General features: G+C 40.3%; 1 protein-coding gene across 1 annotated transcript in view; it reads left to right on the forward strand.

The window, feature by feature from the left end:
• The window catches only part of LOC306846029 (protein kinase C alpha type-like), a 192,112-nt gene that overhangs the window by 116,830 nt on the left and 47,753 nt on the right, over positions 1 to 27,529 (forward strand). The window contains exons 4-7 of the mRNA XM_079379099.1: positions 7,852 to 7,963; positions 11,942 to 12,070; positions 23,921 to 24,077; positions 24,151 to 24,285. Coding sequence (XP_079235225.1) covers positions 7,852 to 7,963; positions 11,942 to 12,070; positions 23,921 to 24,077; positions 24,151 to 24,285 — 533 coding nt within the window. The remainder of the gene's footprint in view (positions 1 to 7,851; positions 7,964 to 11,941; positions 12,071 to 23,920; positions 24,078 to 24,150; positions 24,286 to 27,529) is intronic.

The raw sequence follows: 27,529 nt of genomic DNA on the forward strand, positions 1-27,529 counted from the left end.
ATCCACTGTGTTGGTGAGGTGTGCAGTTACTCCTGTTCCATGTCTCCTGTTTGAAAAAAGATATTCAATTTACCATCCCTCCTGAACACCGAATAATCCTAGTATCATCACTTACCTGATTCATCTCACCACCTCTAGTCTGTCAATAAAACCCGTTCACATTATGTCACTCAGTCTGTGTCCTACTTCTGTAACAGAAGACTTCTGTATCCCTTCCAAGAGCTCGTAGATGCTCTCCGGCGGGCTCTCACACCGACTCCTCCACCAGCACCTCCGGTCACTTCCATCAACAGCTCCACCAGTTCTTCTACCACTGTGATCTCCAGTCCCATGGCCAAACCAGTGCCCTTCTCTGGCATGGCGGAGGAGTGCAACAGATTCTTATTACAATGTTCCCTAGCCATCGAGATGCAGCCGCACTTGTACCCCACAGAGATGTCAAAGATCGCTTTTATCATTTCTCTTCTCAAGGGAAAGGCCTTACAGTGGGCAGAAACCTTCTGGGCTCAGGGGGGTCCAGCCACACAATCTTTCGCTGATTTTGTAAACCATTTTCAGGAAGTATTTGGCAGGCCCGCCTATGACACCTCCGTAAGTGAGAATCTGTATCATTTACGTCAAGGCTCTCTGTCTATTAATGATTATGCTCTCCAGTTTCGCACCCTAGTAGCAGCCAGCGGATGGAACGAGCGATCTCTATTGACAGCCTATCGTCAGGGGTTGGAACCCAAACTTCGGCTGCAGCTGGCCGCCTATGACGACATTTGTGGACTCGAGAGCCTGATACAGCTTTCCATCCGATGCGCATCACGTATGAAATATTGTCTTGAGGAACAAACTTTAACCCCCTTTTGCAATTCACTCCTCCGCCACCCACTCAGCCAATACCCTCAAGAACCAGCCAGTGAACCATACAGATCGATCATGCTCGTCTGCCCATCCAGGAATGTCAAAGACCGATCTCACTCGGATTATGCCTATAATGCAGCGAAAGAGGACACTTCAGGCCAGCATGCCCCGTGCGACCCCCTCGACTTTTGGTGAGTGCCATCCAGCCGGTGATACAGAATTTAAAACCGTTGGCCATAGAAGTTCTGCTTACTGCCTCCAACTTCTCTCTTCCGGCCTATGCCCTCCTTGACTCCAGGTCAGCCGGGAACTTTATCTCAGGAGATCTCAGCCGTCGCCTCAACCTCCCAAACGCAATCTCCAAAACCAGCTATCAAATACAGTCGGTAACTGGCACCGCCCTCCATCGTAAATGTGTCAACCGCAGTGCGGGTCCTGTCCGCCTGAAAGTGGGTTCGCTGAATGTAGAGAACATTCATCTTCTGGTTCTGGAGGGTTCAACAGCGGATATCATACTGGGAAGGCCCTGGTTTGTACAACATCAGTCCAACATCGCCTGGCATCAGAACTGCAAGGGTAAGCTGAGTCAAGCATCACTGTTAGGAAGAGTTTCTATTTCTGTAACAGGAACTAGATCACCCCACAGCCAATATAGTGTAAGGCTCCACGCATCCGGCCCAAAGAAGGTCTCCGGTGGTGGATGAAGGTTTCCTGCGTGCTCGGTCTTTCCAAATGTGCAAAGTTCTTCAATTTTAATTAAACTCTAATCTGACTCCATTTTATCATTTAATCTGACTCCATTTTAGTTTGACCTCGTATTTAGCTTGAAATACAAATTGATTGTTTGTCCATTTCTAATTTGTATTCTTCTGATATTTGATTATTCTAGTTAACTCTTGACTTTATGTTTACTCGTTCATTCGGTTGCTCATGTCTTTAACAAGGATGCAACGTAATCTACTAGAGTCAATAATTACAGAGTAGAACAGAATAAGGTCAAATGTAACAATTTATTCTCAGTCAGGTAAATATTGTATGTATTATCTCAATTCCACAGCAATTCAAAGAGATCAAATCATATCAATACAAAACATAGAATTCTCAAAGATAAATCTATGAGTAAAGAATGCAAACCTGACTTTATAGAAATTTATAGAGTGAGTATCGACACAGCACACTACGGGCTTCTGGCTACAGAAAATCGCCCCGACCTTTTGCCACATTCTCCTTAAGTACTTCAGACCAGAATAAACATCCCCCAAACTCGAGACAGGAACTAACAATTTGGATTTGCTTTGATCAAGCCAAGTTGGCACCTTTTGGGACAGAAGGTAATTTGCATGAAAACCACTATGTTGGTCCGCCCTCTACAGTATGCAAAATGTCTCTGAACTCTTAGGATTTGTATTACCTTTTAGTTTACTTCTTATAAGAATGAGACCATTGTAACAGTCGCCCTGAGACAATTCAAATGATACCAAACATGACTGTAAATAACACTTGCATTAATGTAGAATATTACATTCTTCTATTGATCATTCTGAGTGAAGGGACGGATGGGTGATGGAAAGGAAGGGATGAAAAGGAACTGATGCATATGTGAGAGAGGCATTTTCTTGTATTCTCTCTCAGTGGGATGTGGAGACAGATGTCTGTATGTTAATGCACTGTGTGTGTGTGTTGTCCATCTCAGGAGTTCAAAGTGTCTGAGATTCTGTAATCCTTACAATAGCAAATAAATGTTAGCTTTATCACAGCAAAAAAATCATCCCCGGCTGTTTTCCCAACACTCCCAGACCCAAATCTGTTCCTGTCAAGAAGATCGCGGTAAACGCCACCTCCATAGAAAGTCCCCTCAAGAAATGCTCCATAGATATCCCAGCCTATTACTCCCACTTCAGCGACGTCTTCTGCCCCCAGAAGGCCTCCCATTTACCTCCGCATTGGCCATGGGACTGTGCAATAGACCTCATACGGGGTAAGCCAGTGCCCCGTGGGAAAATTTACCCACTCTCAATCCCCGAGCAGAAGGCCATGCGAGCTTCTTCGTGGCCACGAAGGATGGTGGATTACGACCTTGCATAGATTGCCGAGCCCTAAACAGCATAACGGTTCAATTCCGTTATCCCCTTCCTCTCGTCCCAGCAGCGCTTGAACATCTTCGCGGACCCACCGTATTCTCCAAGCTGGACCTCCGCAGCACCTACAACCTCATCAGAATACGTGAGGGGGACGAGTGGAAAACGGCTTTCGTGACCCCTACTGGCCACTATGAGTACTTAATCATGCCCTATGTTCTTGTCAATGGCCCCGCCGTATTCCAAGACTTTATGCATGAGGTGCTCCCGGAGTTTCTCCACAAGTTTGTGCTGGTCTACATTGATGATATTCTCATCTACTCCCGGAGCATGGCCGAACATCGTCTCCAGGTTGCTGAGGTCCTGAGAGACTTCCACCTGTTCCTCAATGCAGAGAAGTGTACATTCCATCAGTCCTCAGTGCAGTTTTTAGGATACAACATCGATAGCGGTGGCATCCGGATGGATGAGGGGAAGGTGGAGGCCATTCGAGGATGGCCCACTCCTGGCACCATTAAGGAACTGCAACGGTTCCTGGGGTTTGCCAACTTTTACCTCCGCTTCATCCACGAGTACAGCACCATCACAAGCCCTTTGACCAACTTGCTTCGCAACAAACCCAAATCACTCGTCTGGAACCCCACTGCCACCGAAGCTTTCAAGCGTGTCAAGGAGGCGTTTACGAATGCTCCAGTACTCGTGCACCCTGATCCCAGTGAACCGTTCATCATGGAAGTTGACGCATCCACCTCAGGAGTTGGTGCCATCCTTTCTCAGCAGCAGGTGACACCATCTAAACTCCATCCATGTGCCTTCTTTTCCCGCAAACTCAGCCCGGCGGAGAGAAACTACGATATAGGTAATCGAGAACTCCTCGCCATCAAGCTGGCCCTTGAAGAGTGGAGGCATTGGTTGGAGGGTGCGCAACATCCGTTCACAGTCCTTACTGATCATAAGAATCTCCAGTATCTGAAGGAAGCCAAGAGACTTAACCCTCATCAAGCCCGATAGGCTCTCTTTTTCACGCGCTTGAATTTCACAATTTCCTATTGACCTGGTCCCAAGAATGGTGGGTTGACTCCATTCCAGTGCGTACTCGGTTGCCAGCCACCCATGTTCCCTTGGTCCGGGGAACTGTCGGATGTTCCATCAGTGGACTACTGGTTCCGAGAGAGCGAGAGGGTCTGGGACACCGCTCACCATCATCTGCAGCGAGCAGTGCATAGGCGCAGAATGACAGCCGACCTTCGATGTTCCGAAGCTCCCCAGTACCAACCTGGACAGAAGGTCTGGCTGTCCACCAGAGACAATGCGCCTACCCTGCAGACAATTAAGTCCCAGATTTATTGGTCCCTTCACCATCACCAAACAAATCAACCCAGTCACCTACCAGCTCCAGCTTCCACCCCAGTACAGAATTCATCCCACGTTCCACGTATCTCTCCTTAAACCTTACACTCTCCTGTTTCTCCATCCACAGAGCCTGGGCCGATGGAGGAGCCCCCTCTCCCATTAATCCTGGAGGACGGCGGCATCTATCAGGTCAAGGAGATCTTGGACTCCCGACGCCGTGGTGGTCGTCTGGATCGTGGACTGGGAGAGATATGGCCCTGAGGAGAGATCTTGGGTCCCCAGAGACGATGTACTAGATCCGGCCTTACTCGAGGAGTTCCATGCCAGTCATCCTGATCGTCCTGCACCCAGAGCAAGAGATAGACCACCACGACGTCGGGGTCCTTGGCCCTGAGGAGCGGGCCGTGGAGAGGGGGGTAATGTCACAGATCGGCCAGGCTCAATCACCAGTCAATCACAGTGCGTTCCTTCACCTGAATTCTAATCACCTGCACCTGCACGTCATCAATGGCAATCATCCTGCACTCCTCAAATACTCACACCTCACTACACTCCAGTGTCCGGTCTCGTTCCTACGAAGAGGACTACTATAGCTATCATATCTCTATGCTTGATACTTACCGTCTTGTTTACTTACCTGCTGTGTTCCATCCCATCTGTCTTCCAGCGATCCCAAGTCTGTCAGCTCCCGAGTCTCGTCCTGATCCACTGTGTTGGGGAGGTGTGCAGTTACTCCTATTCCATGTCTCCTGTTTGGAAAAATATATTCAAATTACCATCCCTCCTGAACACCAAAGAATCCTAGTATCATCACTTACCTGATTCATCCCACCACCTCTAGTCTGTCAATAAAACCCGTTCACATTACGTAATTTCTGTAACAGAAATATATTTCAAATATTCAGTGCCATAAGCCTTGGGAACTTTGTAGTTCTTTGTCAGAAATGCTCATTAGCAACCTGGGAACTTGTAGACACAAATTTTGTTTCTAGAAGGCTTGCTGTAAACCTGTGCAGCCTAACTCAAAGGCAGCTAATCAGAATGGAGCCCACCAGAATCACCTCTTTTTGTTTTTTTGTTTGTTTTTTGAAGAATACTTTTTCCACTTTTTTGTGCTCAACTGAGTGTACCTACAATGGCTAATTCTTGAAGCTTAAGGTTTCAAGGGTCAACCCTTAACTCTTTCCTCACTATTGGCAGAATTTTCCATGTATTTACTGATATACGAATACACAATCTCCAGGTCAACACAGGCAAAGAAGAACCAGAAAAAACAATAGCATATGTGAGCTCAAGAAAAGTTGACTCAGGAAGTTGTAAAGGACTGAGCAAGCTTGTTTTGAACACTGTTCTGACTCAGATTCTAATATAGTCTTTGACAAAAGCATGATTTTTTCAGAATTTTGTTCAAAATGTTGCTTTTTCTGTTGACATATTGCATGTTCAGATATTCATACAACAAAATAGCCATGAAATTTTAGAGTTTACTATAGCATTTTATGTTTCATTTGTCCAGTAAAAACTAACACACATTTGAGACATTTTTAATATTTTATATCTTTTTATACAGTATGTTTAATGTCTTTTTTCTTCTCAAGTAAATGTCTCTTGTTTCAAGAATGTTTAGATATTTGTAAAGGAAAAGAAGACAAAAAATATTAAGTAAGAAAATCATTTTTTTGCTGTGATAAAGCTAACATTTATTTGCTATATTGGCTGTGGGGTGATCTAGTTCCTTTTACAGAAATAGAAACTCTTCCTAACAGTGATGCTTGACTCAGCTTACCCTTGCAGTTCTGATGTGCAGTTAAACCAGAGTCTGACAGCTCTTTATTAATGTCAGATTAATGGTTCAGTTATGGGAAAACTCGAGACACCATCAACTACATTCACATTCTCATTAATTTCAGACCACTCAGAGACAGATTAATTGGTTGCCCTATTTGCATGGCCCAGTGAAAGAACCCCGCAGACATATGATTAACTTCCTGCTTCTGGACAGAAACCGCAGCAAAGCATTTGACCTGCTGTCGCGGTCAGCCTCTGTTAGGTAACTGCTTTAGTTTTTAGTTTTTTAATTTGCAGTTGGTGGTCACCTTGGAATTCTCCTCCCAATTTCAATGAGGCACATGGAAGATTTTGATTATCAGTGCTGTTTTGCTAAGTCAAGCATCACTGTTACTATTGCTATACTTACAATTTTAACCTGGCACATGATAAAATGAGTGGAAAAAGAAACCACCCACAGCACCTTAGCAGTGTTTAGTTTAGTACCAGCCAGCAGGAAAATATAAAACTCTGTATACACAATCAAAAACTGGTTTCATGTAGTCTGACTTTTGATTTTCACTATAAAATCTGTAAAATGTCCCCCCGGAGTTTGCTTTGTTCATCATGATGATGCTTCAAAGTGTCTTAATTAAAAGTCGTTCATATGTCATAACCTAATTCGTTTCTTCCTCAGAAATGATTTTTTTGTAGAATTCTGAGTACTTGTTTCTTGGTGGACTGCAAGCCTGTGCACCGTGTCTTCTGGAAGTTGCATTAAGCATCCAATCAGACTGGATTTGGCAGTTTCACCCAGGTCTTGCCATAGAGTGCTGCAGTGATGGATTTTTGTAGGTCAGCCAGGAAGTTAGCATCACCCTGATTCACTCCATTGACTTTTGAATTATTGCAGAAAAGAAGGTCTGTGAGTCTGTGGCCAACATAAGTTTATGAATCTTATATGTTTTGTCACCAGCATTAAGCTTTCGACAACTCTTTCGGTCATTATTTTTAAAAATATTAATTCCCTCAAAGTTTGAGTTAGCTAATGATTGATTGCGATAAATTTACATTTTACAATGAAATAATACAGGAAAAACCTGTTAAATAACAATTTTAATGGAATTTTCTATACACATTTTTGCACTTTGTTTTTATTGTAATTTTACTGTAATTTTACAGTTTTTTTGTCATTTGACCATTTTTTAAATAATTTTATTTTACACTGAAGGCATATGATCATAATAATTCAGGAAACATAATAAAAAATTCTGTAAAATTTATTTGCGCTTTATTTAAATTAAATTTATGATTTTTCTTCGGTAGCCATTTCTGCCAATCCTTTGTTTGTTTGTGTGTGTGTGTGTGTGTTTGCAAGATTGTGATTATAAACTGTGAAAGTGGAGTATTGAGTAGATGAGTTTTGCTGTTCGGTGTGATTATGTTTAATATCCTAAACGACCTATGCTCTCCATTTGTTAGCAAATACTTTTTTCAAGACAAGTAAAACCTTTTAAAAAATCAGAATACTGATATTTTATGCTGTAGAATAAAACAGGACAATAGCTTAAGCTTGTGTTAACCACAGACTTATTTCAGGTATTTAATCAAAAGCCTATTCCAAAAACCTATTGACTCAGGACGATGGAACCGGAAGTGCAAAAAACCTTTCTTGTTTCTGGGTTTTGACCTGCAACAATCATCATCATCATCATCCCTGTAGCTATAGCTTGCATCAGACTGTCCATGAACTCTTTCATTAGTCCAGCTGTAAATGATTCCTCTCTTTTCCACTTTTCTGCAGGATCCCAGAAGCAAGCACAAGTTCAAGATCCACAGCTACGGCAGTCCCACCTTCTGCGACCACTGCGGATCGCTGCTGTACGGCCTCATCCACCAGGGGATGAAATGCGACAGTGAGTGAGAATCTCTCATCATGCCCAGGGTGGAAGTCGCCCTTTTGCACTCTTGCAAGACCATCTTCTCTTAACCAAATCTTGATGAAACCTGTAACAAAATGAAAAGGAACTGGCCTCAGATCAGTATGAAAGGGCAGCTCCTGCCTTAGGCCTACAAAATTCATCTGTTTCTGTTTTTCTCATCCATTATGAGGTCAAATGTGCTTAGATTTGTATTTTGCATAGATGCCTCCTTCATTTGAACCAGAACATTTGTGTTCCTCTCGAGCGCCCTTGCTCTAATGGGAATGTTATCACAGATTTTAACAAGAACAGATTGAAGTAATTTATGTGGGAATAGCAGCATGTTTGTAATTACATTTATGCAATCTGTTCATCCACACCTCTCTGAGACGACACACCATAGCGATTTTCTGTTTTCACATATCAACTTCAGCCTCAGCATGGTACACACACACACTTTCTCTGCCGTCGGCCTGGTTATGCTGTCCAACAGCAAAAGCCATGTTGATACACCTTTCCAAGTGAACCCCTGTAAAAACACTCCAACAAAAAAGGTTTGCTTGTTGTTAAAGGTTCATATTTTGCTTTTGGGAGTCCCCAACAACAGGTTGACATGCATGCAAGGTCAAAAAATACTTTCATTTTCTTATAATATGCATTTATTTTTACCTTATTTGCTCAATGACTCCTGAACGATTCATTTTTCCAAACCCCTCCTTTGTGTAACGCTAATCTGCGTTGATTGGTCAGATTGGTCGATTTCATGTAAAGCAGTGTTTGTGAGCGCAGTGCTGCTTTGTGTACAGCCTTTACCGGGGAATACGGGTATTTTTACCACTCCAAAAGCGGCACCTAGTGGCAAAGAATGAATTTGCATTTTCATTCAGACCAACGGGACTGCACAGGCAACATGTGGGCGGGCAGTATGCTAATGATTCATGTTGACATCAACATGAAACGGTTAGAGATTTGTTTTAAAAATGACTAGTTTCAATGATTCAGAGTCAACTTATTCTTTTGAGAGACAATAACTTTACACACTGTGCACTTTCAGATTTAAAACTTTGCAGGATGTTTTTGTTATGGTATGTGTTGTAGTCAGAGCGCACGACGAGGAGTAGGAAAAAAGGAGTATCTTTATTCAGCTTCAACACAACTTCCATTATTTAACATAAACTTAACATTATCTAACATTAACTAACATCAATCCAAGACAAAGACTGAGAACTGAGGACTTATAAAGGGACCGACCAAACAAGGAAACAAGATAATTAATATAACACAGGTGATGAGGATGAACGATAATTAACTAATGACAGGAAACTAGAACAGGAAAAACCAAATAAGGGCAAAAGGGAAACTAAACAGAAACCAAACCGTGACAGATATCGCCCCCTCCCGGAAGGTGCGTCCCGCACCGTAACAGTCACATCGGGGAGGGGGGGCGGGCGCCCTGGAGGCTGGAGCAGGGCCAGGACAGGGAGGAGACAAGGGAAACCTCCAGGGCAGATAAGGAGACTCGGGAGGCCATGGCGGGACTGGAGACTCGGGAGGCCATGGCGGGACTGCAGACTTGGATGGCCATGGCGGATCAGGGAGCTCCGTGGCCTTGGCCCTTGGCCTGGCCACACAGGCCGTGGCTATATGGCCCCCCCAAAAAATATTTCTTGGGGAAGTTCCCCTCTGGGGGCCATTGAGGAGGAGCAGACTCTGTGGGGCGCTCTTGAGGAGCGGGCTCTGTGGGGCGCTCTTGAGGAGCGGGCTCTGAGGGGTGCTCTGGAGGAGCGGGCTCTGAGGGGCGCTCAGGAGGAGCGGGCACTTGAGGAGAGGACTCTTGGGGGCGCTCGGACGGCACAGACTCTTGGGGGCGCTCGGACAGGGCGGAGCTGTATGGAACCAGTGGAGACGCAGGAGAGCTGGACGGAACCAGTGGAGACGCAGGAGAGCTGAACGGAACCAGCGAAGACGCAGGAGAGCTGGACGGAACCAGCGGAGACGTAGGAGAGCTCTTGTGAGGAGCAGGCACTGGAGGGCACTTGCGAGGAGCAGGCACTGGAGGGCACTTGCGAGGAGCAGGCACTAGAGGGCACTTGCGAGTCTCAGACGGGCTTGTTATTCTCAGGCGGGGGGCTTGCCACATTCTCAGGTGGCTGGCTTGTGTTAGCCGCGAACGGCGGCGGGCTAGGGTTGGCCGCTAACGGCGGCGGGCTTGGGTTGGCCGCTAACGGCGGAACCTTCATCGCCGTGGGCAGAATCATCATCTGTATGCGTGGGCCAGGGCAATAAATCCTGCTCGGTCATCCATCCTGTTTCGGTCTTGGATTCTGTTATGGTATGTGTTGTAGTCAGGAGCGCACGACGAGGAGTTGGAAAAAAGGAGTATCTTTATTCAGCTTCAACACAACTTCCATTATTTAACATAAACTTAACATTATCTAACATTAACTAACATCAATCCAAGACAAAGACTGAAGGAGAACTGAGGACTTATAAAGGGACTGACCAAACAAGGAAACAAGATTAATATAACACAGGTGATGAGGATGAACGATAATTAACTAATGACAGGAAACTAGAACAGGAAAAACCAAATAAGGGCAAAAGGGAAACTAAACAGAAACCAAACCGTGACAGTTTTCATTCACTTAGAACTGTGTTACACACTGCATGAAAGGTCATTTTCAAAAATCCATAATAGGGGCACTTTAACATGAGATGGATCTTGTTCGCCTTCAAAATACAAATTCCATGTCTAATGTGAACAATTCATCAGTGCATGTTTTTCAAAGGATTAAAAGTTTTCATAATGTGCAGGAGCTTTCTTCACACAAATGAAAAGTGGATGTGGATAAGACAAAATGATGCACATTTGCATTCATTCTTACAAATATTACCTTGAAAAATCATATCAGTTTTACATCTAAAATGGCTCTGGCTTGCGGCCTACACTTATTTTATTAAAACCACAAAGAGAAAATTACATCCCAGGCTTGTTGAAAATACGTGCTTGTGGCGACGTTTCTGCAAAACCAATATTACATTCCTTATGTTTTGTGGCAGTTTCAAAGTTAAACGCCCAGTAAGTGGCGCTAAAATGTGCATTCAATACATGACTGTGGCTATGTTTTTATTATGTTGGTTCAGGCACGTATTGCAGTGGTTCAGAATTTAAATGTGCAGGGAGTGTTGCTAAAAGGTTAATGCTCTTGTTGAAAAAAAAAGAAAGAAATCTTGTTGAAAAAAACATACCCACTACACCAAACCCAACCCTAAACCAACCTGATATTGTTAACAAAAGCAAAAGTGATATAAAAACACATTAGCTGATGCAAACCTGCTATTTAAATGTCCTTATATGCTGGTTTTAGCTGTTTTGTTGAACCATAGTTTCATAAGATCTATACAAGAGCTCTTCACCTCACAAGTGCAACAACGTATTGCGAGAGCTAATGAGCAAACCTACTGCATTAGAAAACCCTTACATACAGTATGAAGTTGTAAATGTGATGCAAACATTCAAAAGTATCAGTTTTCAAATCTCCCAGCATGTTTTGAAGTCATAACATAATATTGAGTGAAAATTAGGCTTTCTTCTTAATCAAACTCTGGCCCTGTAAATCATACTTTGTGTGAAAATAAATAAAAGTTGTCAGAGTTTTACTGCCCTTCGTGTTCATTCCAACTGGATATTGCATTTTTTGAGTTTTGCAGAAATGTAAGTAGAAGCACGTATTTCCAATGAGCTTAAGTAGGAAAATTAGCAAGCCATTATATTGAATTTATTGTTGTGGATATACACAACTTATTACAATTTAATCAATTCCAAATATATTAAATCAAACCCTATATACAAACTGCCCTGTTCTGTTGAAAAGACTGTGGAGGGAAACTTGGTTGTGAATGTCCTTTCATGTTGACTTTATTATGTCTAATCCTGTAGTGTTTACAGATGTTTCTCTCTCTTATTCTCAGCCTGTGACATGAACGTTCATAAGCAGTGTGTGATGAACGTGCCAAGTCTATGCGGGACCGACCACACTGAACGCAGAGGAAGACTATTCCTCAAGATCGAGGTCAGCGGAGACAGACTTCACGTCACAGGTTAGCATCCCGCATGCACTGGGAATATCTTCGTTTTGTATCTCCCTGAAAGATTTTATTTAGTCATATTACATGGCTGCTTACCAAATGAACAAACCTAAAGTGCACACACAAAAAGCCATCTCTCAGAACTCATGTGAGTACTAAATTTTTATTTTTTTTCATGACTTATCACACTTGACCAGACAAATACACACAGAAGAGTGTAAAAACCATCACAAAAAACAGTCAGTTATGGCTTAAGTATGTAAACAGTTTGGAGAAAATCGTATATGTGCCAATTTATTGGATATGTGAATTAGGTCTTAAAGTGACAGCAGCCTAAGAACTGAATAATAGCAAATAACAGAAGAAAAATAAAAGAAACACTCACTGTTCTCCTGATGGAATAACTGTTGCAGATTTAATATAGATGAATCTGTTTTTAAGGTTACACTTTATTTTGATAAAAACACTTTAGGCATTCTACTAACTTTGCAACTAACTCTCATTAGTATTAGTAAACTGTTAGATTATAGTTAGGGTTAGTAAAATAAGTTGATATGTACATGCAAAGTTACTTACGTATATAGTCAGCAGTATGTCTGTTGGGAAGTATCAAAATAAATTGTTAGCAGATCTCATAGTTGACATGTATTTGCAAAGTAACATTTAATTTATACAGTAAAGACTGTGCAATACTTTTTTTTTCAATTTCTATAGCATTTCTTACCTAAATACTATTCTTAAACTTACTCTTAAAAGACATAAAGCACTGTTTATTTCATTTGTCCTTGGTCTATAGTATTTATTTGTGCTATTGCTTGCAATTTGTTTATTATTCTTGTATTATTACTGACTGTTTATTTATCTTTAATAATGTTTGAACTTTATATTTGTTAAACTAGTAGTTTTTGCTGAGGTACCAAAATTTAAATTTGTTGTTTATTTTTTTTGTTTGTTTGTTTGCCTGCTTACTTGTTTGTTTTGTTTACTTGTTTGCTTATTTGTTTGTTTGTTTGTTTGTCAGAGCAAGTAAAAACCTGAACCACTGGCCCGTTACTAAACAGGTCAAATTAGCTAGCTATTTAAATTAAGACAGCAATCTTATAAAATCCAATAGGAGTGAAAAGTCCTGCGGCTCACCTACTGACAGTGTGCAAATAAAAAAAAAAAAAACACAGACACAGCCATGTCATTTCCATAAAGACCAAAGCAATCTACCGAGAGCAGTGCATATTAGTGTAGGGTAGCAAACAAGCAGAGGGGGTGATAATCAGTTGTGGGTAGTCTGCTAACAACACAAGTGGAAAATGGGTTAAAGGATTAGTTCACTTTTAAAAGCTTTTCAGTGTTTACAAATGTGCGGAAGGAGGACCATATACACATATTCAAATGTCTTTGTGTCAGTTTATCGTTTAAAATGCCCATTTCGTGTGCGTATCCTGGGTGTTTTAATATTAAAAAGCCTACTGACTCGGTATTTCCGCCTACCTCAACCGTGACCTTTTCCACGTAATTGCGTATTACGTGACGTCACGAACGCGCATCACAGAACAGAGCAAGGCGAGCATTTGTGCTTATAAAACTTAAACTTTTTAATTTATTTTTGAAATGACCGATCGTTTCGCTAGATAACACCCTTATTCATCGTCTGGTATCGTTTAAAGCCCTTTGAAGCTGCACTGAAACTGTCATTTGGACCTTGAACCGTTTGGGTCCCAATGAAGTCCATTATATTGAGAAATGTTTTCATCAAAAACCTTAATTTCTTTTCGACTGAAGAAAGAAAGACATGGACATCTTGGATGACATGGGGGTGAGTAAATTATCAGCAAAAGTTTTTTTAAAAGTGAACTAATCCTTTAAGGCATGCTTTTGGGTGTTTGTATTTGGGCGTTAAATACTGAGGCAAATACCAGTAACCTGACTACCGCAAAGCGTAGTATATCACCTTGCATGATTTATTATCTACTTGTTTATTACATAACATATTATAACATTATTGTTTATAACAAGCATATTACTAGCATATTGGCCCATACCTACCCCATACTTAAACTTAACAGCTACCTTACTAACTATTAATAAGCAGCCAATTAGGAGTTTATTGAGGCAAAAGTCATAGCCAATAGTTAGTTAGGTAACACTTTATTTTAGGGTCTCTTAACTAGTTGCTTATTAGCATGCATATTACTAGAATATTAGCCATTTATTAGTGATAACTGAGCACATATTAGTACCTTATTCTACATGACCTTACTCTACATCCCTAATCCTAGCCAATACCTAAACTTAACAACTACCTTACTAACTATTAATAGTAATATTAATAGCAATATTAATAAGCAGCAAATTAGGAATTTATTGAGGGAAAATTCGTAGTTATTAGTGAATAAGTGTTCCCTATTCTAAAGTGTTACTGTTAGTTAATAGTGAGAATTGGTCCTCAAACTAAAGTGTGACCAAAATGCATATGCAGTAAGGTCAGCTGCAAAAATAACTGTCTACTCCTTTTCATCACTAATTTTTCACTATGTGTCTTTAATAAATCATGACAGTAGTTAGGCTCAAGCTGTTAGTAAATCTGGCCCTGTGTTGAGCCCTGAACATGAAATTTGGCTAGTCCAAAAATTATATTCATCCAAATAGTCCTTGTCATTTTAATGCTTCTACATTATTAGTATAATTCGCATAATATGTTCCTATTTTTATATGTTTGCGTGATCCTTGCAAGTTCACGTTAGTCTTATTACTCATATTTTATAATACGTTGATGCTGTTTTTCCACAAACTGCCAGTTAGCATTAAGCAATCATGGTAGGTCATGCGTTGGGGTTTGAGTGGGTTTAGAGATTGAGCGCGTGTGTGTGTGTGTGGAGGACTCAGAGTCACAGCAGGACACATGCAGGCAGCAGGTATGAGGGAGCTTAAGTGCCAGATGTCTGGCCTGATGCCCGGCTGCTGTGATTGTGGAGGTTTATGTGGGGGAGGAGACATATATGCCAGCCTGTGGCCGCTCAGAGACTCTTGCTCCAGTGAACACATTCCTGTGAGCTGGCACCTCTTCCCTGCTGTGAGAATATCATCTCTGCTTATCTCTGACCTTACACTCACAGACATGCTGAAGTCAAGCAGGGCCTTCACACTGTCTGTGAAGAGTCCCGTTCAGCAAGTTCTACGGTTATTAAGTCATAAATTGTGATTATAGTGTAGAAGGAGCCATATTCTATACTGCTGCATTTTATTTCCCCCTTTATTGCACTTGATGATGTTAGTCAAGGGTTCTTTCACCACACACACACACACAAAAACAAAGTTTCATTTGTTTTTTAGCTGTGTGTTCCATGTTGTTCCAAACTTGTAAAACGTTTGTTCTTCCTCAGAAAACCTAGGAGATTTCTGTTCATCTATTAAAAGTTTAGGCAATTAAAAGTTTCAAGCTCCAAAAAGGTCATAAAGTAATCCATGTGACTCCAGTGATTTAATCCCAATTTTATGAAGCGAAGTGATTGATTTGCATGTGGAAACAAAATATCCTTATATGAATCGCTTTTATCAGGCCTTTATGACCTTCTTGAAACTTTTGATTACTTGGACTTTCAGGAGATTGGAGATTGACTTCATGTTTTGAAGATGAATGAAAATCTTATGGGTTTGGAGCAAAGTGAGTGTCAGTAAATGATGACAGAATTGTCATTTTTGAGACAACCATCCTTTTAAAATTAAACAGACTGTTTTGCTACCGTACCTTTTAAGTAAAATAAATAAATGTTATGATTGAAAGAGCTATAATGCTATAGACTAATACAGATTGGTCATGGAAAAAATGAATGTACTGTACACTAATATGCTTAAATTTAATGAATACTTAAACCCCGTTCACACCAAGAATGATAACTATAAAGATAACTTTGATAGTGTCCACACCAGCGGACGATATCGTCTGTTTATTCTAAGCGCACGCTCGTCTGCCGCTTTAAATTCTCAAGCTCATTATAGCAGGATGGATTCTGATTGGGTGTCAATATTTTTATCATTCATCAGCTGGAAAAAAAATCGCATTGAAAGTGATTGTTGATATTGTTTCTCTGTGCCTTTATCGTTATAGCCATGGTGTGGACTCTGCTATTCTTTAATATTGAGAACGATTTTTTTATCTTTATTGTTATCTTTATAGATATCGTCCTTGGTGTGAACAGGCCTTTACACATTATTATTCAAATGTATATTATCCATTAAAAATGTCCATAGATTTTGAAAAGGACACAAGGAGAGCTTACACTTCTGTTAACTGGACAGGAGTACATGATTATAGGCCAAAGTTTTGAGTTGTGAGCATTAGGTCACACTTTTATTTTAAGGTCCAATTCTTGCTATTAACAAACCATTAACTATGACTTTTGTTTTAATAAACACCTAATTTGCTGCTTATTAATAGCTAGTAAGGTAGTTGTTAAGTTTAGGTATTGGGTAGGATTAGGGATGTAGAATATGCTCATGCAGAATATGTGCTTTATAAGTACTAATAAACAGACAATATGTTAAAAATATGCTAATAAGCAGCTAGTTAATTGGGGGAATTGGTCCCTATACTAAAATGTTACCACAATGTCTTATATCAAAATTCTTTATTTCGGAAGCACAAAGAAAAAAAAAATACTGTTGTTTCAGGTTACAGAACATCAAACTAATCATTAGCTGGATTCGAGAGAAGTATTAGCATGTTTGTTTTGTCTGGAGAGGTCATGTGCAGGGAGTTGTAAAGAATATGATTAGCTGGATTCGAGAGAAGTATTAACATGTTTGTTTTGTCTGGAGAGGTCATGTGCGGGGAGTTGTAAAGAATATGATTGGGTTCTTCATGGGGTTTGTGAGTTCACTGCTCTGAGGTGAACTTGATTAAATTTGTCCAGCCAAGAACACAGCAGCATCCGTGTGCACATGTTCTGCACACAACAAACACAAATACACCCTCAGGCTGGGTTTCCTCTTTTTGAGCACACTCTAAGATGCTTTCGGTGCAGACCTGAGTGCATCGGACATCACAGTTCTGTCCATATGGTTGGTGTGAAAGTGGTTTTGTGAACTTGGCTAAACCATTCAGTCATCCCTATTTACATTACATTAGTCATTATCTCTTCAGTCATGCTTTTCAGTGCAGGGTATTAGCCTGATGGTTAAATATTGATAATCATTTAAACAGGTTTTTGAAGGCAACACACTCTTATTAGATATTAAACAAGTGGTTGATACAAGAATAGCTAGCTGGAAGTGTTTGGTCAACCAGTTTTATTAGACAGATTTTTACTTTTTGGCTAACTTCACATTTTTCACCTTCTAAATTAAACAGCAAGACTATGCAGGTAAACCAGCATAAACCAGTCAGGACCAACATGGAACTTTATGTTGGTTTAAGTTTATCTTGTTAGCAGGTCATTCTTCTATAGCTGCCTCTGACAGTTGTGATATGGAGCATCAGATACCTGCTGTAAATCAGAAGCATGTCCCAGGGCGTCTGACGCAGAGGCAAATTTCCCATGCGACTGGCAACTTCCTGCCTGTATAGTATCTTGAACTCTCGATCAATGCAGCAGGACTGATACAAGCTGTCATCTGTGAATGTGTCATATGTTGGTGATAGTTTTACTGTTGCGATAGACATTTTCTTTTCTTCTCTCTCTCTCTGCCTATCAAAAAAAAAGAACTGACTGACCAATGAGATACAAACTGCTGCTCTTACACAGTCCACATGGTTCCCAGGAACATGGAAAACCTATAAATATTTGGAAATTTTAGGTTGTGTTTATCAGACCTAAAAAAGTTATGGAAGATATTCAATCAATCAATCAAACAAACAAACAATACCATTTAAAGGGGTCATGAACTGCCTTTGTTTTTTATTTTGTACTGTTCTCTGAGATCCAGTTATAATGTTTTCAAGATTTTTTACATCAAAAAGCCTAATAATTTAGAAGCAATATGCTATTTTCTGTCCTGTTTTTGACCCCCCTCATCAGAACGCTCTGTCTGAATAGGCGTGACGGATTGTAGACTCAGAAGTAAACGCCCACTCATTGGCTAATAGTCATGTTTGACAGCCTACTTCCTTAATAGATGAGTAATGCATAAATATATCAAATGATCTGTAATAACAGACAAAGCAATAATGATCACGTAATAAAAACAGTTCCTCACACTTGTTGCAACATTACTGTTGGATCCAATATAATCAACACAGCCTCGTCTTTTAGTTTCAATCTTTCTGAAAATCCCGTGTCGAATTGTGCCTTGTTTGTAATCGAATCCACAGTAAAAATGAAGTAAACAAAGAACCGAGTTCTTACTGACAAGGTCTGGAACTTCATTAAAAATAAAGTTCCTCCACTCTTTCCTAACACTGCTATCAGAATGAAGGCAATGCAAAGAGTGTTTTCCACAACTTGGCAATGCACAGCTTGTTGTCTTCAAAACCATCTTTATTGTTTGGTTTCTGCATGGACCGCCTCTCTTGTAAACTACTACATGCACAAATCAGTGGGTGGGGTTAAACAGGCAGCGACATAGAAGCAGATGTTGATCTTCTTCTGCGGAGGCGGTGCTTAGCCATACTAATACATCATAGAGTCGTGTATTCCACAAGCTGTCGTTTTGCCCGAATGGCCTCCATATAAGCTGCTTTTAGACTAAGGAGAACTAAGGAGTTCTGAAACTTACAGGATGTTTTTATAGTACAATGACCTCTTATATGTCAAAAGATCAAGGGAATTTTGTTTTCTCAGTTTATGATCCCGTTAAAACTTTGGGGTCAGTAAGATTTTTTTTTTAAGCAAGAACACATTAAATTAATCAAAAGTGTCAATGAAGGTATTTATAACTTTACAAAGGATTTCTATTTCTGTTTTCTATTTTGTATTTTTTAACAAAAATATTAAGCAGCACAACTGTTTTCTACATTGATAATAAGAAATGCCACAGTACAACGGCGCCAGTGCGCTCACCGCACGCCAGCTACAGGTGGAGAGGAGAGAGAGTCATAGAGCCAATCAAGTGGATGGGGATTATTAGGAGGCCATGATTGACAAGGGCCAGTGGCGGCAATTTGGCCAGGACACTGGAGTTACACCCCTACTCTTTTTTAAGAGAAATGTCATGGGATATGTAACTACATATAGGTATTTTTATAAATATAAGAACAATGTAAAAATATGTATGTACACAATAAGTGCATTGTATCAAATGATTAATTTAAATGTAAGTACATAGTAGTTAAGGCCACCTAATATAAAGTGGGACCGAGACACCTTTTAAAATGGTTAAAAAAGTCTTATTGACATGCAACTTTGGAAAAAAAACTTCTTTTTTTTTTCATCCTTTTTTTCAACTATACTGCTCTTTAGACTAAAACTTGGTTGCAATCCATAGTGATTTTTGATGTCTGAGTTGTTCTTAGATCGAGTTCTGTTCATTGAATTGTTTGAGTGATTTGTGAATTTTCTCAATCAAAACGATTTAAAAAAAATCATTAATTTGTAATCACAAATGACTGGAACGGTCTTGGTAAAGTCATGGATAAAAAATGTATGGTAACTCTAAATCCAGTGCATTGGTGGCCCTAGCCAATCAGTGAAGGAACATGATAGACAATGGACATAGAGATGCTGAAAAAAAGACAGTTCTTGAACCCTTTCTAATACAGTGGAGACAGAACTCTGGTCCCTTTTGAAAGTGAATATATAGTTTCATCTTGGTTTTATTTAGTAAATAAACTATTCTGATATGATTGATCAATTATTGATTAAACAGATGTATGCCTGCTGTGCACAATCAACACCACTTACGGTACAGGGTTTTCACTGTCACAGCATATCTAAGTCACAGCATATCTATGTCATTTTGCTTGTGATGTGAATCTGCGTTTTTGCATATGAGACCTCGCACTGGTCCTGATCACTCTCTGTAGGCCTGAACTTCTGGAGTCTGTTTGTCTTCTTTGAGGGTTTTTATTACATAACCCCCCTTCCCCCAAGCTTTGGCCTCAGCTAAACATGTTGGTGGTCCCTATCAGCACTTCCCTCATGGATCCCATTTGTAACGGAGGGCTCAAATGATGTAAGTCGTACTGTGGGTCCTGCCTGAGGTACGGCTCAGTCTTATCAGCCTCTGTCTCTCTGGATTCTGGAAGCGGTATAACAGTTAAAGAGAAGGCACTGCCCAAAGATGTGCTTTCTCGGTCCACACGGAGGATGGAAATAAATAATAAATGGTTATTATTTAAAGTGATGACTGTAGGTGATATTTAGTGTCTGCCAGTTGGGATTAACTTCATGTCATACTTTTGTGTGGTTTTATTTTATCTATGACTCATTTTGTTCTCACTGCCAGATATTAGATCAGGCCTTTGACAGTATAGCTGTGATATGCTGGTCGAGGTGGTGTTGATGGGTTAACAATTGGGAGGATGAAGATGACTATGGTATTATTGGCTCTGTGGGCATGAAAAGTGTTATGCATTGTTTCATTTCCTTATTCTGGAAACAGTGTCTATTTGTGTACTTGAATGTACATGACTATCCTGGAGCTTTCTGTGGAGATTTCTTGCAGGTTAAGGATCTCGTACAGACACCAAATGCACAGAGGAGATAAATGCGAGTGTTTTGATTGAGATTTAATGCTGTTATTGTATGCGAGTTTGTTTATTTTGGGCTGAAGTCAGACGGGGGAATCTTGGCTGACCCTTCCTGTTTTGTGGATAAACAATGGGAAGAAGCGAGCTCATCTGACTGCTTTATCAGATTACCCAGCATGCCATGGACTGGACATTTGGTGGTTATATAACAGCACATCTGAATTTCTCAGGCTATTCGTGCGATTTGAGTGTCCATGGAAAACCACATGTAAAAATAGCCTTTGAAGCTTACATTTTAGGAAATCATGCTGCCATCCGTAAAGATCAGTAAGATATGTTTTACTGAAGTTTAGGATGACATAATATGGGCAACATTGCTAGTAATGTAGTAGCAATATGAAGAGGAAACATGATAATTTCATGAAATCCCTCAGAACTCAATAAAACTTACTGGATTAATAACTAAGATGAAAGAATTATGATGGTACAATATAAAAATATTTTTGCAAGTTGTAAATAAAACAAAGATTATTGGATTGCATTTTAGAACAATACTATTTCAGTTTTTCTACTTCAAAATGTCATGTTTAATTTAATGTGTTACTTGTCATTTTGGTCCCAATTTATTTTAAGGTCTAGTTCTTGCTATTAACAAACCAATCCTCAATAAACTTCTAATTTGCTGCTTATTAATAGTTAGTAAGGTAGTTGTTAAGTTTAGGTATTGGGTAGGATTAGGTATGTAGAATATGGTCATGCAGAATGCTTTATAAGTACTAATAAACAGCCAATATGTTACTAATAGGCAAGCTAATAAGCAACTAGTTAATAGTGAGAATTGGTCCCTATACTAAAGTGCTACTACCATTTCTTTGTAATTGTCTGTGACATATACTGCCAATTTCTATACCAATATGTTTCAGCGTAATAAGGATTAGACATCATCACTAGGTTTGTACTAAAGCTGTTGTCTCAATGCTAAGGTGTTAAGAGTGATTGCCACAGTGTTGACACGTGTATATCTGTACTAAAGTTGGGCCAATATTGATTCTTAAAATTCAAAAATCTGTCTTTAGTTCATGTTGTTTTCTGTTGGTGCTTGAGCAAACTTAAGTAAACAGTGTTTGCAGTTTGCAATGTCTGCCTTTGATACTTTTAATATAAAACAAAGTCTGAGCTATCAAATTCTGTAAATTTCATCTGAAATTCATACAATAAATATCTTCATGTGGCATCACAGATAACTTCCTTGACATCTCTTCCTCTACTAGCTATAGCACAAAAGAAACACGAATGAATAGCAGGAGGTGATGAAAGCAACAGTCATGTCTTATGATCACTCAACAGGTATTTCAACCCTGGAAAGATGTCAATAAAACAGCTTCCAAACAAAATGTCTCATAATGCTACATTTACCTCAGGAAAGCCATTCAATATACAACAGCTCATTAGCCCACTAGGAAAAAAAACTCTAGAGAGGAGCCTTTTGGTAAATTTATATTAAATTTTCATTATGTAATTGTTTGTATGCAATCAGTTTTTTTTCTTTCTCTTGTTTTTTTTTTGTTGTTGTTGTTTTATTTTAAAAACAAATATCAATGGACTTTTGGACTTTTTCAACATTAAATCACACTTCAGATTGTGGACCAATTCTCACTATTAACTAAACTTAACTACGACTTTTTCCTCAATAAACTCATCATCTGCTGCTTATTAATAGTGAGTAAGGTAGTATGGGGTAAGAGTAAAAGATCTAAAATATGATAATGTAAAATAAGGCATTAATATATGTTTTATAACTAATAAACAGCCAATATGCAAGTAATATGCATGCTAATAAGCAACTTAAAATAAATTATTACCAATTTAATATTATACTAATGTACCAACTGACAGGGTTCACTGTATATACAGTATTAGTTGAGGGCTGTTAAAAAAATACAATGTAATGATATTGGGTAACACTTTATTTTAGGGTCTCTTAACTAGTAGCTTATTAGCATGCATATTACTAGAATATTAGATATTTATTAGTAGTAATTAAGCACATATTAATGCCTTATTCTACATGACCTTATTCCACATCCTTAATCCTAGCCAATACCTAAACGTAACAACTACCTTACTAACTATTAATAAGCAGCAAATTAGGAATTTATTGAGGGAAAAGTCATAGTTAATAGTGAATAAGTGTTCCCTGTTCTAAAGTGTTACCTGATATGGATATAAAATCAATTCATGAAAGCTGTGTCAATACTCAGTGGTTGCTATAAAGTGTTTTTAGCATGTTGCTACATTATATAGGTGATTTTATGGCATTGTCAGATTTCCAGATGAAAAATGTATGATTGTTTCTCTACAACAAGCTAAATGATCTGAAGAATCATTCATGACAAATAGTTTGAGACTGTACACTAAAGTTTAATACTCAGGGGTTTGTTAAAATCATTAACAGCAAATCAACCGATAGAACACAGTTTAGTAAATCAAATGCAGTTGTTTTGAATGTTTAATTAATTATGCTGTTTTCATAATCAGTCTGTGTCATTACATGTACAAGATCTTCTTCTTTTTTTGGGGATAACTTTTGGCACAAATATAATTTCCAGAAGACTATGTTTAAAGACACATGAAAGGAGATTCAGCTGGAATTAACAGTGGTGGATCTTTTTCCATCTCAAAAGCCTCAGAAGAGCAAGAGGAAGCAAACGGATGAGCGCGGCGCTCATCGTAGATGTCGTATCTAAGCAACAGCCGCAGAAAAAGCCTTGATTCTTGCTGACATCTCTCTCTATCAGCTACCAAGTGTAGGCGATGTGGAGAGTCAAATTAATGGCCACTATCACTATCACTGTCAGACCTTGGGAATGAGTGTTCTGTGCATTAGAGCTTCTTAAGAGATTTGAGCAATGTTTTCCACACATTCAGATCTGAAAAAAGTGAGCTCTGTTTAAGTTGTTTCCAAATGTTCTTGTGAGAAAGACTGAAAGAGACACGTCTCCCCCTTTTGGTCATTAATAGAAATGCAGCCTGCCTGTTTTGACAGCACCTTCTTCGTTGTTGACAGAGAATCATTGAGCAGTAAACTTGCCAAAGTAAGATGAGATGGTGGCACTTCCTGTTCCTGTGTCTACATGTTCTTCAAAACCTGTTTATACAATCAAACTTGATGTTTCATCTTGTTTCTGTTTTTGGTTGAAGAGTGTTTTAGTTGACGTTTTGATTTCTTTCTCTTTAATCAGTGGGTGAGGCCCGGAATCTGATTCCCATGGACCCCAATGGCCTGTCAGACCCGTATGTGAAGCTCAAACTCATCCCAGACCCCAAGAATGAGACCAAACAGAAGACCCGCACCATCCGCTCCTCGCTCAACCCCACCTGGAACGAGTCCTTCATGTTGTGAGTCTGTCAGTGTTAAACACAGCCTCTCACTGCATTGTAGATGTGTTTTCTGATGCATGTTTGTGTGCAGTAAGTTAAAGCCGTCGGATAAGGAGCGCCGTCTGTCCGTGGAGGTGTGGGATTGGGACAGAACCACCCGTAATGACTTCATGGGCTGCATGTCCTTTGGTGTGTCTGAGCTGATCAAAGCTCCTTTATGTGGCTGGTGAGTCAAACACCACAAACATAACAAACTGTTGTTTTCCTCACATACTTTTTTAATGTAAAATAGTTGAAATGCATATACAGATGGCAAATATTACAGTATAAATCATGTTATTCCTGTATTTTGAGTTAAACTGGTGCTTTCACACTACAGCTCTTATTCAAGCAATAAACCATAAAAGGACATGCTTTACAGTGATTTTACCACAGGTTCTTAAGCACAGTGCAACATGGAGTAGAATAACTGTAGCACACAGTCTTAAGGTCATTATTGTATAAAATTGCAATATAGTAAGACACTAATGTTCAATAAATAGTTGAAGATATTAATAAAAAAATCACAATTCTTATATACAGGTGTGGTGGTCATAAGTTTATATACACCTTAGTGAATATGTGCGGTGTTGAGGAGTTACTTTTAAAAGTAATGCATTATAATATTGTGTTACTCCCTAAAAAGTAACTGATTGTGTGAGTTACTTTTTGTGGAAAGTAATGTGTTATGTTACTTTTGCGTTACTTTTTCTCATCTGGGTTGGGCTTGTTTGTTTATTTTAATATATAAAAAAAAATTGGTAACACTTTAGAATAGGGAACACTTGTATTAACTACAACTTTTCCCTCAATAAATTCATGATTTGCTGCTTATTAATAGTTAGTAAGGTAGTTGTTAAGTTTAGGTATTGGGTAGGATTAGGGATGTAGAATAAGGTCATGTAGCATAAGGCATTAATATGTGCTTAATTACTACTAATAAATGGCTAATATTCTAGTAATATGCATGCTAATGCATATTACTAATGCATATTACTATGCATGCGAATAAACTAGTTCTTAACATGCAACTAGTTAAGAAACCCTAAAATAAAGTGTTACCAAAGTTTTATTTTTGGGAAATTGTAAAAGCCCTTTCACACCAGAAATGAATAAGCCTCCGGCTGAAGGAAATGTAAATTTAAAGACATTTTTGCTTATTAGTATGGTTGAATTGGATCAACAGCAAATACATAAATTAATAAAATGGGATTAAATACATAAAGGATAGCTGTGTTATTTAACAGATTTAATTATTACAGTTTTGTGTCATATTCTAAGTTTGCATTTTATTGTTTTTATTCATTTTGAGGAATACTGAATCTGTTTTTGTGCAAATGAGATGAGTAAATGCATGTTCACATTTAAGGCCATTGAACACTGAGTCCGAAATTTTTGCATGCGTTTTTCAGTTTTTTTGTATTCCTCATTCTTTCCTATCAAAATGCATGCTACGGATGCGAAAACGCAGAAAATTGAACCTGATCTGATTTTTTTTATGATGGATGAAAGTTTCAGAGGCAGTGTGTAAATGTTATTTTTTAACGTGCAAAAATTTCGGACGAAAATTTCAGACTCAATGACCAGTGTGCAATGACCTTTAGTCTAGAACTACAGTAACCATCATGTGTATGTGTTCCTTAATCTAAATTGTTACCAAGATTTTTAAACAAAATTAAAAAATCTTGGTCATGCTTTATTTTAAGGTCCAATTTTTACTCTTAACTAATAGTTAGTAAAGTAGTTGCTAAGTTTAGGTATGGGGTCGGGTTAAGGGATCTAAAATACAGTCATGCAGAATAAGGCATTAATATGTGCTTTATAAGTACTAATAAACAGCCAGTATGCTAGTAATATGTCTCACGCCCCTGGACTGTTTTTGTTGTTTTTCTTCATGTGTGTTCTGTGACCCAGTTTCTCCCTAGTGTAATTGTTGATTTGATTCCAGCTGTGTCTCCTTTCGTCCCTCATTATCATGTCTTTAAAGGCCCCTGTCCTTTCAGTTCTTGTTCGTCGGGTCTAGTTTGTTGCTATGTGTGAGTGTGTGCTTCTCCCATTTTGGATTATCTCCTGAGCTCCTTGATTAAAGCCTGTTTAACGTTTCCTCGACTCCTGCGTGCTTCCTCCACAACGAAACGTGACAGAAGACCCGACCGATACAGTTACCTCCGTGTGTTCCCTCTGTTTTTGTTTCCGCTTTTTTCCTCAGTGTTTTTTGTTTCCGTTGTGTGTATTCCCCATGAATCCCCTCCTTCGCCCAGAATACCTCCTCCTTCCCAGACGACGTGCTCTGTGCATTCAATGATGCCAGCTTAAAGTCCACGTACAGAGCACCGTCATCTGAGGATGGCCCTCGAGCGAATTTCACCATGTTTGTGGAGTGGACACTCCAGTGCTAGTGCCAGTGCCACTCCAGACCCAGTGCCCAGCCCACCATCTCCTCGTTGCATGGAGCGCATGCCCGAGCACACCACTGACAAAGAGCCAGAGCCTGCCGCCACCGACGAGGCATCGGAGTGACAGAGCCATGGATCGCCGTGGAGCCGAAGCTTCTGATGACGTCAGTCAAGGTGCGTGAGCCAGCAACAACGCCCGCCTGGAGGGAGAGAGCCGCGGACGGTGTGAGGGTGAGCTGAGTATGGCACGTGAATTGTGCCACAGCAAGGGAGAAATGGCTCAACTTCCCGAGTTTGGCCCAGGGAGGGCCACAGATCCCAAGTCCAGCTCTTCTTCACTCTTGAATCTCCTTCGTCTCCGCCCTCCAGTGCCCCACTCCCCGAAAGTGTCCTCCAGAGCCCGTGCCTCCAGAGCGCCCTCCAGTGTCGGCTCCCGTTTCTGAGTTCAGCCTTGGAAACCCGGAGACTCACAAATGACCACCCTCCCACCTACTCCTGCCTCCTCCACCACTGTCATCTGGCAGCCCCTCTGCTCGCCCTCAGCCCACCATATATGCAGTGCGAGCTCCGCGGGACCATCCTCCAGCGTCGCCATGGTCGGAGTTTCCCTCGACTCTGCCTCCAGCCTGCCTCGGCCCAGACTCCGCCTCGGCCCATTGACCTGCCGGCTCCACCATGGATCCTAGCTCCCTCGTCTCCACCGTGGCCCGGCAGTCCATTAGCTCTGCCGGGCTCCCTCGTCCCTTCGGCTCCGCCTTGGTCTTGCGTCGACCATCCTGCATCTCGTGATGCACTCCTCCGGCTGCGCATCTTCCCTTCGTCCCTCCGGCTCCATCAGGCTCCTTCATCCTCTCGGCTCCTCCTCTGTCCTCTGTCGCTCTGGCTCCACCGCGGCCTCCCGGATCCACGCCTCTGCGTCGGTCGCCGGCACCATCTGCTCCACCTAAGACCTCCGGATCCTCCCCGTCACCCTTGCTCTTCAGCTCTCCGTCTCCACCTCGGGCTCCTCATCCTTTCAGCGGCCATCCCTCCTCC

The sequence above is a fragment of the Barbus barbus genome (genome assembly GCF_936440315.1).
Source record: "Barbus barbus genome assembly, chromosome: 3".
Classification (NCBI taxonomy): Eukaryota; Metazoa; Chordata; class Actinopteri; order Cypriniformes; family Cyprinidae; genus Barbus; species Barbus barbus.